This window comes from Tursiops truncatus, chromosome 8 (genome assembly GCF_011762595.2).
Source record: "Tursiops truncatus isolate mTurTru1 chromosome 8, mTurTru1.mat.Y, whole genome shotgun sequence".
NCBI classification, from domain to species: domain Eukaryota; kingdom Metazoa; phylum Chordata; class Mammalia; order Artiodactyla; family Delphinidae; genus Tursiops; species Tursiops truncatus.
In genome coordinates, this window is record NC_047041.1 from 59,173,888 (window position 1) to 59,194,878 (window position 20,991).

A 20,991-nucleotide genomic window follows, 5' to 3' on the forward strand; every position below is an offset into this window, starting at 1 on the left:
TTCCTTAAACACATATTTATCGAAAACCTCTTGGCCAAGCATAGTGTCACATGCCAATGATGCAGTGGTGAAAACAAAAGCAAGCCCCTATCCTGATGTAACTAGAAAGGGAGATAAATCTTAAACAGGTAATGATACAAAAGTACAGAGTGCTATAAAAGTGTACAACAGAGGCATTTACTTTCATTTTAAAATCAGAATGACAATACTGTGTGCTTTGTGGGATTGCGAGGATTCAGTGAGATAAGCAAGCTGAGTGTCTAGCAGATTGCCCAGGGTACAATTAATAAACATTTATTTCTGCATGTACTCATGTTGTTTTCAAGTTTTTCTCCCTGATAATTCTTCCCTCTTTCTCAAGATCAAATGCTAAAGCTGACTCAGTTCCCCTGAAAGAGCAGGATGAAGACAGAGAGGGGGAGGAGAAAGGCCCTGAATTGATCTCACCCCTGCCCTGGTGTTTTCCAAACGGGTCTTCCCAGCCTGGTCCTCACTGAGCTCCAGCTCCTATGGCTCACCAGTGGCCCACAGGGTTTTCTGCTCAGTCCCAGTCCCAGCCTCTTCAAGCTAACCCTAAATCTGAGTTCTTCTTTTTCTCTCATGTGGCTCCAGGGACTCAGCCGTCTTGGTTCTCCTCTTGATCCCCTGGCCTTCCCTCTTTCAGGCTGCCTGAGCGGAAATACGAGTCTCCTGCTCATTATTCCCCTTATTGCTACTCCCAAAGATAAGCCCAATGTCTCATTTCATGAAATGAGAAGGTGATGGGTAATACAGGAGATAGCAGAAAGAACAAACAGGGGAAGTGACAAATGAAACAAAGTTCTAGAGTCGCATCCTCGGACCAATTGTTCCTGATTCCCCCTGAGGAAATAACTGGATGGAGGGAAGGGGGACCAAGCACATGCCCAATCCTTCTGGAGGGTCCCTCCTCCCAGACAGGCAGAACAGTAGTTGTCCTGTTTGCCTCCAGGACACCTTTGCCTCTTTGAGCTTCTCCAAACTGGGTGGTACCCAGGTCATCTGGCATACTCCCTCTGGGAAATTCCTCTTTCTTCAGCCCTGGTACATTCCAGAAGCAGCTTGGTTTGCCCAGAGTCACACAGCAGAGCCACGATGTGAATTCTAATTCCAGAACCCGTCCTCCTCCCCCAATCCGTATGCACAGCCTCTCTGACTGTTTTAGGCAGTTACTTGTTCCTCCTCTGTGCTCCTTCACTTGCCCCTGTACCAATTTCTCTCAAGACATTATCAACACGTTCTAATTACTCTTCATCTATATATTTCCCCGAAAAATTGAGCTCTTTGAGGGTAGGAACTGGGTTGTTACAAACAGGGGCTTGGTAGATGTTGAATGAACGAACATTGGCCGTGAGATTCTAGAACTGATTCTGGAAAGGAAGATGATTCTCTTTGTGAAGCTAGCCTGGGAAGAGTTGTTACAAGCCAAGTTTTCTCTCCTCATTCACAGCCAGACTCTTAGTGATAGCTGTACTTGCCATTTTTGGACACCAGGGAGCACCACTGATAACACAGCCTAAACTTACAGATTCCTAAACTTTTCTGAGCAGGAGATTTCGGACTCTTTTAGTACACTTCTACTGAAGATTCTCTTGAAGATTCTCTCACTTTCCAAATGAAAGCTGTTGGTAATCAGAAACCCTGTGAGAGAAAGGACAGCTAAGCTGCTGTACAGAACACTCATCGTTCATTCGTTTACTCTTACTGAGTACCATCTCTGTACTGGGTACAGTCCTATCTTGGGAGAATACAAAGATAAATGAAAAGGGGCTTCCCTGGTGGCACAGTGGTTGAGAGTCCGCCTGCCGATACAGGGGACACGGGTTCGTGCCCTGGTCCGGGAAGATCCCACATGTTGCGGAGCAGCTGGGCCCGTGAGCCATGGCCGCTGAGCCTGCGCGTCCGGAGCCTGTGCTCCACAACGGGAGAGTCCACAACAGTGAGAGGCCTGTGTACCGCAAAAAATAAATAAATAAATAAATGAAAAGAAGTCCTGGGACTTCTCTGGTGGTCCAGCGGTTAAGACTCCACGCTTCCAATGCAGGGGGTGTGGGTTTGATTCCTGGTTGGGGAACTAAGATTCCACATGATGTGCCATGGGGCCAAAAAATTAAAAAAACAGAAAAAAAAGAAATGAAGTCCTTGATAAACTCAGGAGCTAATGGGGAAGATAAATACTTATTGGATAATCATAATTCAGTTATATAAGTACTCTAAGGTACTTAGAGTAGCAGGAGACTGGAGAGACAGGGTAAGTCAGGGAAGGTGGGAAAAGAAGGGAGGTGACTTTTGAGCTGGCTCTTTTTTTTTTTTTGACTAATCATAACTTTTGGTTCATGCTATGCTGTCATCAGTGATCAAGGTATGGCTGATTTGTATCACTTGAACTGAGACTTGAAGGATAGGGAGGAAATCCCAGAGGAGAAAGAGAACTTGATGTGGTTGTCACTTCTTCTTAGGCTCAGTTTCCTCATCTGTAAAATAAGTATAGTCTCTGACTTATCTAGCAGAGGTTTTGTGAGAGAGAGATAAGATAATAGATGTGAAAGCTCTTGCAAATAGTAGAATGGAGGCATAAGAATTGTTAATCCGGTTTGATTTAACCAACATCTGCAGAATATCTATTAGGAGCAAGGCCCTAAGAGTGATGCAAGGGAGATATTCCTGGCACACGGTAAAGGCTTGGTGTATAGGTTTCAAAAAGACACAGAGATGAAAAAAACAAAACAAAACCAAGCTCTCAATTTCCTCCTGAGACACAATGTGGTGAGGGCTTCTTGCAGAGGCTGCACTTACATGAGGACCCAGTCTAGGGTCTACTGAGGTGAGAGTCACAGCTTCTGATCCAGGAAGATCCACGAGGTCTCAGGATTTTCCTACCTTATAGAATATTAAAGCTGAACTGGATCAATAATCTGGTCCCTACCCATCCTATAGTTGGGGAGACTGAGATCCAGAGGGGCACTGGCTTTTCTGATGTCACATCATGATCTTGGAGGCAGAGATGAGACAAGAATGTTTCTCCTAATGTCCAGGCCATGGCTTTTGCTCCCAGACACCATTTATTTTTACTTTTATTTTTAACTGTGGTAAAATACACATAATATAAAATTTACATTTTAAGTGTATTAAGTACATTCACATTGTTTTGCAACCAGTTTCCAGAACTCCTTTCATCTTGCAAAATGGAAACCATATCCACTAAACAATTCCCTATCCTCTTCTCCCCCCAGCCCCTGGTGACCACTATCCTGCTTTCTGTCTCTATGAATTTCACTACTCTAGGAACCTTATATAAGTGGAATCATACAGTATTTGTCCTTTTGTGACCAACTTATTTCACTTAGCATAATGTCCTTGAGGTTCATTCATGTGTAGCATGGAGAATTTCCTTCCTTTTAAAGGCCGAATAATATTCCATTGCATATATATATATATATATATATATATATATATATATATTTGTCACAGTTTGTTTATATAGTCATCCATCCGTGGACACTTACTTGGGTTGCGTTTGGCTATTGTGAAGAGTGTTGTTATGAATATGGGTGTACAGATATCTCTTTGAGACCCTGCTTTCAATTTTTTTTGGCATACGCCCAGAAGTGGAATTGTTGCAGCATATGGTAATTCTGTTTTTAGTTCCTGGAGACCATTTTAGCCTCACAGGAAATGCAGCAGGCTCTGAGAGTTTCAAGGTCTTGGTGTGAATTGGTAATAGACCCTTGCTTCCTGTCTCCAAGACCCAGGCTCTTTGTACCACATGGGTTTTGCAACCATACCCCCAAAGAACTCACATGGTAGCTAAGAGAAAGATGCACTTGAGTATAAAGGAGGTTGTATTAAGCATGATTTATTTTTCTTTTTTCTTGTGTGTTCTCTTTGACAAATGAGTACACAGGCAGGTGGGTTGGCTTAGGCAGAAATTATAAACTTGTAGTCTGAGTGATCAATTTATGCTATAGATGTAGGGCTATATCATTTTTAAAGGACTATATCATTTTTTTTTCTGTTTTGATTTTTTTAAATTTATTTTTTTGGCTTCTCTGGTGGCGCAGTGGTTGAGAATCTGCCTGCTAATGCAGGGGACACGGGTTCGAGCCCTGGTCTGGGAGGATCCCACATGCCGCGGAGCAATTAGGCCCGTGAGCCACAACTACTGAGCCTGCGCATCTGGAGCCTGTGCTCCGCAACAAGAGAGGCCGCGATAGTGAGAGGCCTGCGCACCGCAATGAAGAGCGGCCCCCGCTTGCCACAACTAGAGAAAGCCCTCGCACAGAAATGAAGACGCAACACAGCAAAAATAGATAAATTAATTAATAAAAACTCTTACCCCCAACATCAAAAAAATTTATTTTTAAAATTTAATTTTTATTTTATATTGGGGTATAGCTGATTTACAATATTGTGTTAGTTTTAGGTGTACAGCAAAGTGGTTCAGTTATACATATACATATATCCATTATTTTTCAGATTCTTTCCCCATATAGGTTATTACAGAATATTGAGCTCCCTGTGCTATACAGTAGGTCTGTGTTGATAAAGGGGCTACATCATTTAAAAGTCCAGATTCCCATCTTCTCTTAAAGATGATCCAGCAATACTGAGTTCACCTTCTTGCCTGCTTACCAGTGTGCCCCAGTCCCTACCACTCCCTATTACTCGCACCTACTTCTCTCAATAATATTAGCTATTTTCCCATTTTCCATTTGAATTTCAGACTCCTGGTTCCGAGTGTAGGTCTAGTAGAACCTAGATCAGGGGCTCATCTTCTGTTAGGGCCAATTTCCCAGCAACACAGTTGTTACTCAATAAATATTTGCATGATCAAATGAATTAACTCATGTCAACCAGCTTTTATTGAGCACTTACGATGTACAGGGCCTATGGCTGGATGGCCATTTCCCAGAGATGAATAAGGCACAGCCCCTGACCTCTGAAAAGTCACAATCCTATGGGGCGGGGGAAGGCAGATATGAGTATGGTCCAATTGTGGACCTGAGGTGGCAGTCAGAGTAGGATTTTCTGAGAAGATCTTGAACTGCATCTGGAAGAATGAGAGGCCAGCCATACGAGGGAGTTGATGGGGAGGCCAGGAGGGGAGACGGTTTCAGGTAGAAGCAACAGCCGATACAAGGGCCGGGAGGTGGCTGATGTTCCATGTGTTTGAGAAACTTAAAGAAGGCCAGTGCGACTGACGTTTAATAAGAGAGTGGGAAGAGTGGTAGTAGATGACGTCAGACGTGTGTTTTTATATTGACAGCCTAACCCTTAAGCCAGGCAGCTATTGGGCAAATCCGTGTTCCCGGTCTTCAGAAGCCTTGCTCAGAACAGGTAGCTGGCTTAGCACTGTCAGAGTGGGGACGGGGCCTAATCCCTTCCTCTGCCTCAGGTGCCAAGGACAGGGTAGGGCACAGAGCAGGTTTCAGTAAAGATTTGCTGACAGCACACTTGAGAGCAGGAAGTGCAGGCTCTGTTGAAGGAGGCCCAGGCTCAACTCCCTCTTTATGGGGGCACTCATTCTCAAGTCGCTAACACCCCCAAGCCACAAAGAGAGCTGGGAGAGTGAGATGCAGGGAGGAACCAGCCACAGGCCCTACCCGCAAAAACCTCAGAGGGGAGGGGGGGTTAGGAAAACGGGCTGTGAGAGTTAAGGGAGGGCATCCGACTTAGCTTGGATGAGGCGGGGAGGGGGCGTCAGGTAGGCAGATGGGGTCATTTAGCCAAGACTTACGGTATGTGTAGGGCAATTTTACCTACAGTGGTTTGGACGCTTCGTGTATTTTCTGGCATCATTTCCTCCGAAACCACTAGCAGGCCCTAATGGGCCTCCCCCGGGGCGGGTCCTAGCTCTATTCCTCAATCCTCTGCAAAGGGGCAGGGCCTCCCAACGAGCTCGGGCCCTGTTCGCAGCGCCCAGATTTGCCCGCCAGGGGCCGCTGCACACGGGTGACGAAGCGCGAGGGTTCCTAAGCTGCAGAGAGGCGGAAGCGGATTGGTTGCAAGGCGCGGCGGGGAGGGCGGAGCCTGGGATACCGGCCTGGAGTGGGGGGCTGGCAATGGGCCCCCCGGCCGAACCGGGCTGGGCAGTTGTCGCCTCAGGCAGCCCCGGGCGGCAGTCGTGGTACCGAGGGTCTTTGCCCTGACCAGCTCTAGAGCTTGGGCGAGTGGAGCAGCACCGAGGCCCGGAGATCGGGCAGGGCAGCTACTGTCATCGTCGCTGCCGCCGCAGGCCTGGGTTACCTGAGCGACTGCGTGTCAGGGGCCCGCCCGCTCGTTCGCGGGCTGTTAGTGCGGGAGGGGCTCCCGTGGGGGAAAGGGAGGCCGGGACCCGACCCTTGGCTGGGGAGAGGGGTCCTGGCGGAGACTAGAGCGGGCCGAGAGCCGGGAGAGCCCTCCGGGGTCTGGGGGTGCCGGGCGGCTGTCTCTAACAGGTTATTCCGGGGTAAGCCGGGCGCTGGGGCGGGCTCGGGCTTCGCTGGGGGCCGGGCGGCGCGGGGCGGGCCTGCGGGAGAGCACGCCCCCGCCCGCCCCGGGCCCGCCCCGCGCCTCCCGCCCGCTCGCCGGGGAGCCTCTGTCCCGGGCCTGGCCCGTGCGCGTCCGCCTGCTGAACCTGGGCACCGCCGGCCGCCTGGGCACGGGACTGGGCGGGAGCACTGACCTCGGCCTAGGAGGCCTGGGATCCCCGAGCCGCCTGCGCCCGCGGGGGCCTGGAAGTCGCACGCCCTTCCCGAACCTGTGCCCCTCGCCGATTCTCGGCGGTGCGAGGCCAGGTGCCCCCCTCTTTCCCTCCCTTCTTTCCCTCCCCCACTCCGGTGCCCGCTGGAGGTCCCGCCCTCCCGCCCCCTCCGGCAGGGGTGTAGCCGGCTGCGGAGCTGACACCGGCTCCGCGGCCACCCTGTCCAAACTCTCCGGAAGCGGCCCGAGCCGACCGGGTACTCAGGCCGTCGCAGCTCCGGCGGACCCACTGTTGGACCCGAGGCGCCGGCCCTCCTCCCGCACCCAAACTTGGAGCACTTGACCTTTGGCTGTCTGAGGAGGCAGACTCACGGGTGGCTGGACAGCTGCGGCACCTCGAGGGCATCTTGCCTGGGGTTCCAGGACCGTCAGCTGCACTCCCGGGCTCCCAGCTTTGCCTCTGGGATCCTGAGGAGTCTACATCAGGCGCATGTTGACTGAGACCTGGACCTGGAGTCATGGATGTGTGCGCCCGTCTTGCCCTGTGGCTCCTCTGGGGGCTTCTCCTGCATCACGGCCAGAGCCTCAGCCAAAGCCACAGCGAGAAGACGACGGGAACCGGCTCGGGGGCCAGTTCTGAGGAGTCCACTGTAGCAGGTAAGGCCTTGGCCACGGACAAGAACTGAGTTGCCCAAGTGGGGAAGTCGAACCCTAGGTTTATACACCTGCGATTGATGGCAGACCCACACATGGCACTGCCTGTTCTTAGTAGTCCAAAGAGTTCTTTCCCTTCTAATGTCTTTGTCTCTCTTGAACAACTTTCCTCATCCCTCCTCAGGATATCTTTTGTTGGCAGTGGAAAGAGCTTTGCTTTTGGGGCACCTTGGCCTTTCAGATCAGCAAGTCAAGACCCCTTCTCATGACTACTTGTCTGGACTGATGCCCTGGGCAGATGATAAGTCTGTTGCTCTTGGCCAGTTTCAGCACTTGGCAGCACAGGGGAGGCTGAGGCTACTTGGGTTGGGTAGGAAGAGTCAGGACTGGGCCAACTCTATTACTCTCTAACTTAGTGTCGAGGTGTGCCTTTCTATTCCAATGAGCGTGGGGACCCTATTCTCTCCCTTCCCTTAGGTAATCTGCTGTCTTCTAGCTGTGCCCATTTGAAATATCAAGGCAGTTCCTTAGATGGAATCCTATTTACCACCAGGGAGTTAAATGGCCTTTTGTTGACATGGGCATGATGTAATTCCTGGGACCACTTGTTGACTTATTCTGTTTCTTCTGACTGATGAGGGTAGGAATTGTACAATATTTTTGATCTGTCCTGGTTTTTCCTATGCACTTATGGAGGCTTGTCAAACAGTAGGAGCCCTGGTATTGTTGCAGAAGAAAGAGCACTTTTAAAATGCAGTTGTTTTACACAAGGCTTAGAGGTATTCAGTTTTTTATCCCTGTTTCTCTCACCCGGTCACTGTGATCTGCCCAAAGTAGTGAGATGCAGAATGAGGAGAGTTTATAGCTGGGTTCTTTCTACGGCGGGGCAAGCTCAAGTGAGGGGACGCCTCAGTGAATACCTGTTGATACAAGGAGGAAAAGGAAGCGTAAATCATGGTGGCCAGGAAGTTTCATGGATGGATCCAGAGGCTGGCTTTGGTGCTAGACCCTTTCTTAGGAAACCCCCTTTTAAATTCCTTGACTGGGCTGGGTGTGACTGCAGGTACCCCAAGGGTTGGCTTCCAAGTGAGGCCAGGGTTGCCCTATGTACAAGCATGGCACCTAGGCTGTTGCTTTGAAGATAGGTCCTTCTTGCATATTAATCCTGTTTCTCCATACAGTGTCTCCTTGGCCCCTGAACCCTAGCTCAAAGCTTGGCTCTCATTGGGCTATGAAGGCAGATGTAGGTCAAACTGTGCAGAAGACCTGAGGAGCATCTCTGCTGTCCCAGTGACATCCCTGTTTGTAACTGATAATATGTCCTTTTTTCACCCTAAAATATGAGTGCCTGACATAAAATGAATTTTCTTTTGGGGGGGAGGAAGTGTTCTTTATTTTAGACACAGTGCTAAAAGAGATGAAGTTTTGAATTTAGGCATTAGCTAGCTGTCAGGAAGATTTGTGTGTTTGTACATGCCATAGGTAAGAGGCACTCCAGCATCCCTCGTAAGCAGCCCCTGGCTTGAGCTTATGGAGACAGCCCTCCACACAACATATTTTAGAGGCTTGGCTGTGTTGATTATACTACTTAGGCTTCTCTTTTGGTCTTTTCTTCCTCTCAGTTCAGAAATTAGTTTCTATTGTCACAGTAATATTGAAGCCCAGGGAGGAAATCTCAGAGACCCTAGGTGCTGGGAATGACTATAGTTTCTGGTAACCTGGAGGCCCCAGCACTGTTATTCTGGTAGGTTATCACCTTGGGCCTGTCTGGGACTTTGACTCAGATAAGAACTCATTTTTGCAAAGAGGTGGACTGGGCTCATGGACGGGGCTCTTCTAAAGGATTTGGTGAGGAGCTGTCTACACAGCCAGGAACTCTTGTAGCCTTTCCAGTCCCTCTGTATCCTCAGAACACAGGAGTTTTACTTACCCTTAAAGCTTCCACTTTTCTAAATCAGATTCAACATATCTAGTCAATTTGTATGTTCTCTAAAGTTTGTATTTTACACAGCTGTTTTTCCCATAGTCTCGCAATTGCTCTATTAGAATACAGGGCAGGTGGTATTATCCCCATTTTTATTGTTGAAGAAATTGAGTCCTATGCTCAGTTTTCTGATTTTTTTTTAAAAGATTTTTTTGATGTGGACCATTTTTAAAGTCTTTATTGAATTTGTTACAATATTACTTCTGTTTATGTTTTGGTTTTTTGGCTGCAAGGCATGTGGGATCTTAGCTCCCTGACCAGGGATTGAACCCGCACCCTCTGCATTGGAAGACAAAGTCTTAACTACTGGACCACCAAGGAAGTCCCATGTTTTCTGATTCTTAAGTCCTAGACTTCTTCTGTCTTCTCAGGCCCTGCCCTGTTAAAGGAGCACTAGGTAAGGCCAAGAGAATGTTACTTTCCTCTTGGTGAGTTAGTTAGGCAGCCCCTGGTGACTCTGTAGCAGAGATCCAAAAAAAGGCTGTCTTTTTCTCTTCTGGAGGGTCTTCTGCAGGGGCCAGAAAATTGCATTTTTTCTCTTGTTGGATGTACATGGCTATCTTAAAGGTCTGCCCCTCCAGGGAAGGCAGGTGCTCTGCTAGAAGGCCTTCTCATTGGGAGAGGCCATTCCTGTCACCTTCTGGCTCTTTGATGCCTGTATACCCAGTTGTGCTAAGTTACTTTCTCAGTAAAGATCTGTGCTTGACTGTGCTGCTCTGAAGCCTGCACTTCTGAAACTGCCTGGAATTGATGCTTGGAACCTCCCTTAGACTCTGGACTCATTGCCTCCAGAAACTCAAAATGTTTCCTGCAGAATGTGTGTGAGGGGTCCCACGTGAGTCTGGAGTTGTGACTGCCAGTGTTGGTTGAGGACCTCTACTCAGGAACTGTGGTTCTACTCAGTATAACTAGAACTGGGCTTTGGAGGATAGGCCTCTAGGCAGTTTATGGAGTGCAGGTTGGCGTCTCAATTCACCCCTAATGGAGTGGGAGGCCAGAGTCTTGCCTGCCCACCCAGCTAGTTGCTGCTGCCTCCAAGGCTATAAATGGCCTGGCCATCTTGGTGGCTATGCTAATTTTAGCTGAGGGTGGTTCCCGGAACTGGATTGGAGCCAAGGGCAGGTGGGTGCGGCTTGGCTGAGGCTAATATTGGGGGATGGGCAGAGGGTCACACTAATCCTGGGGCAGCTAGGACATCATCTGCACCCACACCTCAGCTTTGACAATCATCCTTAACCAGGTTAATTTATTCAGCAAACATTGAACAGTGTCAGCTCACGTGCTGTGTATTCAGCATATATTTGAGTGCCTGCTCTGGGCCAGGCACTGTGTTTGGTGTTGGGAATTAAAGGATGAACAAAACAGACATGTTCTCTGCCCTCATGGAGTTTACAGTCTAGTGGGGAGATAGAAAATAAATACATAAATAAATATAGTGTCTTGTAATTTTTGTGGAAGAAAACATAAACAGAGTACTGTGATGGAGAACGGGAAGAGGACAGAGATCCAGCTGAAGTAGGAACCCAGTGCCTAGCAAGACATTAATAACATCAGTAACATCAACAATAATAGCAACTGACATTTTTTAGTGCCTACTGTGTGGCAGGCACTATTCCAAACATTTTATTCTTTTTAATTCTTACAGCCATCCTGTGTGCTTGGTATTATCCCTGTTTTATAAGTGAGGAACTGAAATCATAGAGAGGTCAAGTAAATTACCCAAGGTTATACAGATAGTAGGGAATAGAGCCAGAATTTGAACCCAGGCAGTCTGACTCTTCTCCCCACCTCCACCTCAGCCACTAGGTTATACACTCTTTCAGAACTTTGTGATAAGCGCTGTAGTAGAGGTATGATATATGCATACAAAAGGCTGTGGGAAGCCCAGAGGAGCAAGTGACTAACCCTGCCTGGGAGAGCTGGGGGAGGCTTCTCAGTTTCCTCCATAATTTTTCTCAGATCTTGGGGAGATAAAAAGTGGTTGCCTAATTCAAAAGTTAAGAGGTGGAAACATCAGTTAGTTCAACTTATTTATTTTTACATATGAGGAAACTGATGTCCAGAGAGGCGTCACATAGAAATTCCACAATGGGTTATTAGTAGAACTAGACTAAGACATTTGAGTCAGGGACCCTGGCGTAATCAGTTATTCAATCCACAAGTCTGTAATGAGTGCTTACTGCTTGCTTTGTACTATGGAAGGAATTTAGGGCTACCAAAGTAGTCTAGTTTGGGGGTGGGGGTGGGGATATATATTTAGAGACTATTAAATACAACATAACGCACAGGCTTAATGAAGCACAAAACCAAGCAGGGTAGACAGTGTAGGCTAAGGATTACAAGAGCTCTGCGTGGGCTGAGCTAGGCTAAGGTGGCTGGGGAGGGCTTCCTGGAAGGAGGGGTTGTGCGGAGGCATAAGAGAACGGGGTGGGGAGTGGTCTGACTTGGGGATTGTTGGAGGGAAGGGGGCATTGTAGAGGTCTGGATCACCAGTGTGAGCACATGGGGTCTCACTGGCGGCTGAACAATAACTGGGCAGAGTTGCTTCACAGTTGGCCAACTACCTCGCATGAGGGCTGGTAGACAGGAAGACTGCAGTCACGTGTGGTCTGTGGCAGGTCTCATAACTACTGTAATTTTGAAGTAATGATGATTATGAATAATATTTGGAGATATCTATACCAATGTAATGTGACATGAAAATGTCTGTACTTTCTGTTGGTGACAAAATCATAGGTAGTGCTAATAATATTATGGTTGGTTATTATGTATGATTGAAGGAAATGCTAACTTTCAGTAAGAGAATGTTGAAAATAAAGATGTAATTTCTTTCCCATCCAAATTCACACCCCCCCCCCCAATTCTTCTCATGGGCTCCTTAGGAATGTGGAGCCATCATGCTAAGAACTCCTGTTCTCTGACAAGGAAGGGATGAGGTCCTGATGGGAGGGTTTCCTAGGTCTTCACAGGACTTGAGTTTGAGCCCCAGGGGGCCCCTCATTTCCTGCTGAGTGGCTTTGAGATACAGTGCTGAGTGACTTCATGGGCATGCTGTGGTATACTGCTTTCTGTGAGAAATGATTCTCCAGGAAACCCAGCAGTTCTGGCTGTCAAAGTTTTTGGGAGAGTGAAAGATACCAAACTGGGTCTCCAACAGAGCTTTCTTTTTTTGTTACTGCTGATCAAAAAAAAATTATGAACTATTAAGATATACAACTAAGTATAAAGAATAATACATTGAATACGCCTGTGCCCATAACACAGTGTAAGAAATCAAGTAATAACAATACAGAGCTTTCTTTATTACCCCCTGGATACTTTGTATAAATTTCTAATTTAACACATAGCACACTGTACATATATTTGCTCACTTACAAGTGTAAGCTCTTTGTGGAAGAAAGGAGGAGGGGTTGTATTTTATTTATCTCTGTTTTTATTGTGCCCAGCCTAAAATTTCTGTTAAAGTTTGTTGGAAAAGCTGAAATCAGGACCTGTTTGAATGGATCATATTTTCTCTCTTCCTTTCATACCTTCTCATATATCTTGGTACACATTCTGGGCTTTTCAGCAACCCTTCATGGTGTTGCTCACCCAGGGCACTTTGTATTTTCATCCAAGTTCAGATCTGTTTATCCCTTTTCAATGTATTATTTTATTTTATTTATTTTTTTTTAAATTTTTAATTTTTTTTGCGGTACGTGGGCCTCTCACTGTTGTGGCCTCTCCCGTTGCGGAGCACAGGCTCCGGATGCGCAGGCTCAGCAGCCATGGCTCACGGGCCCAGCCGCTCCGCAGCATGTGGGATCTTCCCGGACCAGGGCACGAACCCGTGTCCCCTGCATCGGCAGGCGGACTCAACCACTGCACCACCAGGGAAGCCCGTATTATTTTATCTTATCCTCAACTTTGGAAGTAGGTATACCTGTTTTTATTATTATGCCCATTTTTTTTGGCCATGCCACGTGACATGCAGGATCTTACTTCCCCAAGCAGGGATTGAACCCCTGTGCCGTGCAGTGGAAGCATGGAGTCCTAACCACTGGACCACCAGGGAATTCCCATTATGCCCATTTTAAAGGTGAAGAATTCGTAGCTGAGAAATTTGTGTTCTTTGTCACATAACTAAAAAGTGGCAGGATCAGAACCATAACTCTGGGGATCTGTGTATCAAGCCCTTGTTGTTTTTATCAAAACACGGTACCTGTCAGTGTGTCCCTCACCAATCTGGCATGCAGAGCCTTAACCTCAATGGTCTGGCCATAGCTGTGCTAACAAAGGTGTTTGAGTAGTCTTGTCACCTATGACAAAGTGCTGCTCTGGAGGATGATGGAGTCTATAATCTTACCAATCATGCTACCCTGTTGGAGTTACCTGTGTATGTGCCGGCCTTCCTTTATAAAAACTCCTCGACGGTTAGGACAGGAAGCTCCTAGCACAAGCCTTGGCACATGGTATACTTTACATACTGTAGAGTTTGTAAAACTGAATTGAAGGGGATTTATTGTCTGGTTCTTTTTCAACTGTAGTTTACTAGGTTGGAAGTTGAAGAAGTTTTACTTCGAAAGGGTTAGGTAAAGTGGAAGAAATAAGCTTCACTTATTTAGAAAGTTCACTGTTCTAGAATTTCTCATTTTTTGGGAATTCCCTGGTGGTCCAGTGATTAGGACTCTTGTGCTTTCACTGCTGGGGTCCAGGTTCGATCCCTGGTCGGGGAACTAAGATCCTGCAAGCCATGTGGTGAGGCAAAACAAACAAACAAACAAAAAATAGAATTTCTTGTTTTTTGCTTTTGTTAAAAAAGTTATCCAGATCAGTTTGAGTCCAATGGCCTCATTTTGCTTGGAAGAAGTTTGTCTAGGATTTTAAAGAAACCAGACTCTTATTGTTGCAGGCCTTAGCATGAGAATGCGGTTGGGAGTAGCTGGGAAACTGTCTAGTTCCACAAAAGACCTATGTGTAGCGGGGAGGAGAGAGTTGGGAAATGAGTGGGTGGGGCTGGGTAGAAGCTCAGATGAGATGATTGGCTTTGGTTGGCAAAAGGGTCTCAGTTGGCCACAGCCAGCAGACATAAATATCTGGATTTAGGGGAGCTTCAGAGTTCCAGCTTTTTTTCTTACTGTCTGTGGACCTTGTAGAGGGTAAGTCACTTTGCCTCTCTCAGCCTTAGTTTTTTCATTTGTAGAAAGAGCATAACCTTAATGAATAGATTTGTAGTGAGGATCAAATGAGATAACTTATGTGGTGAAAGGGCTTTATAAACTCTAAAGTACTACACAATTAGGGATAGTGGGGTCCTCACAACCTCTGCTTTTATGGGCCTGGAAAAGCCTCAGTCAGAATCTGAGCGTCTTCTTACGGTTGCGCCTCTCTAATGGAAGTTGCTTCTCTGGAACTGCTGTAGTGCCATTGTTTTACATCAGGTGTACCCACCAGACTTATGTGAACCCTGCGTGTGGCCAAATTAGGCTTTTACTCAAAGCTTACTCTAGGCCATAGGGAAGCTGTTGATAAAGTCTGGGTGCTAGTATTTCACCTTATTTCCGGCCTATATCCCCTTCCTTTTGCTGGCTGTAACCACTTCCCTAGCCCCACCTGCAGACTTGAAACGGCTGACCAGATGGGCCTAGTCCCTACCTGTATTGGTACATAACAAATTATCCTTAAATGCAGAGGCTTAAAATAGTAAACATTTATTATTTTCAGTTTCTGTGGGTTAGGAATCTGGGTGCTGCTTAGCTGGGTGCCTCTGGCTCAAGGTCTCTCATAAGGTTGTAGTCAAGCTGTTGGGCTGGGACTGAAGGCTCAACTGCGGGGAGAGTATTTACTTTCAAGCTCATTTATGTGGTTGTTGGTAGGCCTTGGTCCTTTGCCACATGGGCCTCTGCACTGGACTGCCTCATGACCTGACAGTTGGCTTCCCCCAGGACAAGTGATCCAAGAGGGAGTGCCCAAGATGAGAGCTGCAATCTTTTTATTGCCTAATCTTGCAATTGATGTGCCACAACTTCTGCCATATTCTATTTGTTAGAAACAAGTCAAGGTGAAGGGATTATACAATGGCATGAATACCAGGAGGGTAGGGATCACTGGGGGCCATCATAGAGGATGCCTGTGACATCATTCTAGGGCCATGATCTTGGGAACAATGGGTGCTGAGTCCTCTTAGTTTTCCTCTGACTTCCTTTGCTTGCCTCCTAGAGTCTTGTGGTGTCTTTCTGTACTCCCTTTGGTATTATGTCCTTTTGATTCATGCATGACCGCATTGCTTTGACATGTAGAGTTGACATGGCCCTTCCACCTGTATTCCTCCCCTGTTTTAAACCCAATTCTAAACTAGATTTTTATCCTAGGTTCTAGTCATGCCTCCCAACTCCTTGTTTGGTACCTTTAGTTCTGGAGCACATTGTACAGCCACTGACCTTGGAGGCTTTACTGCCCCAACTTGCCTTCTGAGAGCTAGACTTATAAGTGGCATTGAACTGGGACTTACACATTGACAGCTGAAAAACTTACTCTGACCTTTAGGGCCGTTGATGTTGGGTGCTATCACGTCCTAGTGTGTCAAAGTTGGAAGGGCTTTTAAGTACCATCTCAACTAAACTCCTCAGTCTACATATGACAGGAACAAATTTGCCCAAGGTCTCAGTTGGGGCCAGAATCTAATTTTGTCTGATTATTATTCACATGCTGTTCCCACTCTGTTGTGGAGCTTCTTTACCCTAACACAGCCAGTTTGGGTTGTTAGGGAGTCTGAGACCTATACAGAGGAAAACCAGAAAGCAGTTCACAATATTGTATTGTGTTCACAGAAATTGTGCTGGGCAGAACTGGGGGGGTATGCAAAGTCAGTGCTGCTTCTGAGGATCTTCCCTGCCCAGCTAGGGAGCTTTTATATGATGCGCAGAAAAAGAAGCCCAGTGATATCTGTGGCGTATGGTGACTAATGTCTGCATTCTGTACTCCCCTGGCAATCTCAATTCAAGCAAGGAGAGATCTGTTTGTTTTGATGTACAGAGCAGATTTCCCGAAGGAGGTGGGTCAGAGTGTCGTACTGCATATCTCACCATTGTTTGGCTCAGCTGGTTGCTTTATGTATAGATTTGGGGCCTCCACAGGCAGGGTAAATGTATCTAAAGCCCTGTGGGGTTACTCGTGGCCACCTAGGGGGACCTTTCTGGGCACTGAGAATTTGACAAAGCCTTGCCTGTGTTGGCACAACTTGCTAAGGCAGGCGAGACTTGAGTAGGGATGGCTATGGCCCTGTCATGTTGATCAGAGTGGAGCAGATTTATTTCAGTGAGAGACCTGCAAGGAAAAACCTGAAATGAGCCAACAGCACTGTACTTTTGTTTTCTGCTGGGGAGCTTGGAATAGAGACGGTGTAAACCCTAAAATCCCTCTATGGGTGGTAGTTTCCTTCCTGACCCAGGGTTCCGGCCCCAGACCACTTTGCCCACTTCATCTTCCTCGGTTCCCCTCTCTACATTTTGGCCCAGCCAGGCTTTTTTCTTTGTCCTGGTCTGCAGAGCACACCTTATACTGCTTCTCTTTTGCCTTTACTTATGAATGCCATTTTACTGCCTCCCAGAATGTCCTCCCCTCTCCTCCTTCCTTCCTACCTAACCTCTGAGTCCTCTGTGAAGTGATCCCTGACATTAATGCTAGCCACAAACTCCCTCTCATTTCCAAACTCCGGTAGCACTTGCTATCTACAATACTCTCTGTGCCCTTCACACCCTACTTATGCCTCTTAAAGCAAGAGATAGCCTGATGTGGGAATCAAGAGCACTGGGCACTGACTTGAGTCCTTACTGACAGTATGATCCAAACTACAGTTTCCTCACTTGAAAATGGGATTAAAACTTGTATGAAATAGCTTTTAAAGCCTTTTTTTTTTTGCATATTTTCCTCTCTCTTGAAGGCAAGAGCCATGTCTATTTTTTCTGACCATAGCACCCGTCCTTAGTATCTATCACAGTACGGGTCACAGGGTATGTGCCCAATAGATATTTGCTGAATAAATGGATGAATAACAACGAGTTGATCTTTGGATTGAGTAGTCATGGAGGGAGAGTGCCAAGTGACGAGCTTGGACAAGAGTGCCCTGAGATTAGGGGTAGAGCTCACGTGGGGGATTTCTGAGGTGTTCTGTGGGCACTCACTATTTTTCTGCTGCCTGGTACTTCATCCCTGTTTACTGAGTACCTCCTGAAGATGCGCGCAGCGACAGTTACCAGTCGCACTGGGGGACGGTTCGGCCCTTGACTCTGGCTGGCCTTTTCTGTTTGCCATAGCACTGGCTGCCCTGAGCAGGTGGCTGTAGTAGGAGTGGAGCAGGGCTGTGCTCCTGGAGGCCTGAGATGAGGCTTGTGGGCGGGGCTTCCTTGGCTCCTGCTGCTGCTTGGCTTTGGCTCCATGGACCCCCTGGGTTTACCACAGGGCAAATGTGAGGCAGCTGAAGGAACAGAACTACTTTCCTTAGCCTGGCTTGTGGGATGGAGAAGGGAGCCTTCGTTCATGCTGGGCTTTGCAGCAGCGAGGTAGGATAGCCCAGTGAAGATCACTGGTGTTTTAAAGGTTATCTCCGATTCTGCGAACTCCCTGGGCCTCAGAGAACTCCAGCCTGAGCAGACGTCACACCAGCTTTCCTTCAAGGCATTGGGGAGGGGCCTCTAGGGGAACTTGGTAAAGGAGGCAGAGGCATAAAAGAGTCAGCTGTGCTGTCAGCATGGCCCCGCTGGGCCAAACCTGTCCCTTTTCCTGTTAGCCATTTTACAGAGCTCCTGGCTGCCTTGTGTTGAATGTTGGCCTAAGTAATGACCAGAAATCTCACTGGCAGGCAGGCAGGCAGGCAGGCAGGCAGGCTTCCAAGTCTCATGTGCCTCTGATTTTCTCCAGTGAGATTCAGTAGCTCTGCTCCTGATTGGCTCTCTGGGTCATCTCAGGGCTTGTAGGAAGCTCTCGGAGCTCTCATCACTGCAGTGTGTACATTAAAGCAAATGTGTTTGTGTTTTCCAAGTTCCTAGAGCCAGCATCTGGAATGTAGGGACCAGGGGAGCTGGGTGCCCTTCAGGTGTAACACATACACCGGTTAGAAAGCAGCTTCTGTGTGTGTGTGTACCTGGGTACTCAGACTTGTGGAGGTCTTATTTCAAGAAACTTTTGCCGACAAGGGCAAAGTTCACTGAAACTCATATTGTGTATTGCTAAAGAGATAAGTATGTAATTGAGACAACTCAAATAACTTCAATGATAAGAATGATGATGAGGGGCTTCCCTGGTGGCGCAGTGGTTGAGAATCTGCCTGCTAATGCAGGGGACACGGGTTCGAGCCCTGGTCTGGGAAGATCCCACATGCCATGGAGCAACTAGGCCCATGAGCCACAACTACTGAGCCTGCGCGTCTGGAGCCTGTGCTCCGCAACAACAGAGGTTGCGACAGTGAGAGGCCCCCGCACCGCAATGAGGAGTGGCCCCCGCTTGCCACAACTAGAGAAAACCCTCGCACAGAAACAAAGACCCAACACAGCCCAAAATAAATACATATTAAAAAAAAAAAGAATGATGATGATAACTGCTATTTATTGAGCACTTGTTATCTTCTAGGCCCTGGGCTAGGTGCTTTACAGCTGTATAACAACACTTAAAGGTGGATATTTTTCTCATTTTATAGATGGGGAAACTGTAACTCTGAGAATTTAAGTAATTTTCCCAAGGTGACTAAGCCAGGATTTGAATTTAGGTTTATCTGACCCAAAGGCCAATGCTGTTTCTATTCTTGTTTAATAACTGTGGAAACAGCTATATGAATTTAAGTAGAGATGTGTGTTTGGATTGAAAAGTGTACAATTTATCAGACTGTTAGTGGCATTAGTTTGTTCTATTGCCTAAGTGGCCTGGAATAACCTGGGATTGGCATTTGTAGGGGATGGGGGAGGGAATGAGAAAGTGTATCCACTTAATAAATTCTGAATGGGAGTATCACACTGGTGAAGTGTATAGCTACAGAGTGCTGTGTGTTCAGTTTGTATCCTCCAAAAACAGCATTATGGTTGAGCTCTTGTGGATATAAGCTTTGGGATAGGGTCTGTATCTATGTAGTGTTTACCTCTTCAGCTAACATTTAACATGTATGTTATACCTTGCCCGGTAAAAGGGTTGAATATAATAGGGAAGTTAAGATGTGTACGAACATTTTTCCTTATCATAATAAGAGCTCCTATTTATTGAGCACATATTCTGTACCAGGACTGGGTTAGATACTTTCACATACGTAATCTTGTTTAATCCTCACAATGGGTTTCCCATTTTACAGTTTATCGTGCAAGGCAATCTAGTTTCAGTGCCCTATGAATAATACCTGTGATCCTATTGCAAAATGGGATCACCTCTGCCTGGAGAGATCAGGGAAGCTTTATGGAGGAGGTAGCAGCTTAGTAGGTCTTCAGGTACTTCAGGCAGAAATATAAGGTTTCCTCTGGCTGGGAAGCATTCCAGCCAAAGGAAATGTCATGAATAAAGGCATGGAGTGAGACAAAGTGAAGAGTCTTTAGGGGACATTGGTTAGTCCAGGTTGGCTGGAGAGTGGCATCTATGAAGGAGAGTATGATAAAATAAGGCAAAAAAAGATTAATTGAGGAAAGATAGTGGAGGGCCTCAGTGTTTGGCTAAAGAGTTCAGACTTTGCTGTGTAGGCAGTAAGTAGTCCTTGCAGGTTTTGAGCAGGGGAGAGACTTGACCTGAGTTTTGCTTTAGGCAGATTAATCTCACAGAACATGCACAATGCATTGGTGGGATGAGGTTGGAGGCAGGGAGTCTAGATAGGAGACTTTGCAATTGTTCATGAGCAGAGAGGTGTGTACTATGGAGGCAGAATCAGTAGGACTCAGTGTTTAAGTGTAGGGAGGGAAGGAAAGAGGCAAAGATGTAGCCATGTTTTGCGTGTGGGTAATGAGGTGCCTGGTGGTGCCAGTAACAGAAAATATATGGCAGTCTGAAGGAGGGGGCCAGTGCTAGGCTGTGATGACTAGGGGGGTAGTTGACTTTTTTTGACGTGCTAGGCAAGGGCTACACTTCACAGTACTCTAGGAACCAAAGAATTGTCTTCTCTCTACGCTTGTTTTACATCACTTCATTTTACAGATGAGTTTTCTGATGCCCAAAGATGTGAAGGGATTTGCCAAAGGTCATACAAGAACTGCTTGGTGGATTCCAAGTCTGAGAATACAGGTCTCTTGTTTTTAGCTATTAAGCTTCCTTACAAAGCTGGGCCTTCACTGCAGGAAAATCAGAGACTCTTGCAGATAGAAATACCTGGGTTCAACTCCAGGCTTTGCCATTTTCCATTTGTGACATCTTTGTTTTTTTCATTTTTTTTTGTATATAAATTTACTTATTTTATTTATTTTTGGCTGCCTTGGGTCTTTGTTGCCGTGTGTGCATGGGCTTTCTCTAGTTGTGGCGAGCAGGGTCTACTCTTCGTTGCAGTGTGCGGGCTTCTCATTGTGGTGGTTTCCCTTGTTGTGGAGCACGGGCTCTAGGCGTGCGGGCTTCAGTAGTTGTGGCTCGCGGGCTCAGTAGTTGTGGCTCGCAGGCTCAGTAGTTGTGGCTCATGGGCTCAGTAGTTGTGGCACACGGGCTTCGTTGCTCCGCGG

At 47.0% G+C, this 20,991-nt stretch overlaps 1 protein-coding gene across 5 annotated transcripts in view; it reads left to right on the plus strand.

The window, feature by feature from the left end:
* The first annotated feature begins 6,057 nt into the window (after window positions 1-6,057).
* STIM1 (stromal interaction molecule 1) overlaps window positions 6,058-20,991 on the plus strand; it is a 192,748-nt gene continuing 177,814 nt past the window's right edge. For 2 of the 5 annotated variants that reach the window (XM_033862422.2, XM_033862423.2), the window contains exon 1: window positions 7,218-7,356. Coding sequence is in view for 2 of the 5 variants with exons in the window: in XM_033862421.2 (XP_033718312.1) it covers window positions 7,218-7,356 (139 nt within the window). In the remaining 3 variants the exon portion in view is untranslated. Of the gene's footprint in view, window positions 7,357-20,991 lie in introns of all 5 variants that reach the window. The other 3 variants (XM_033862421.2, XM_019939516.3, XM_033862424.2) reach the window with 3 other exon arrangements.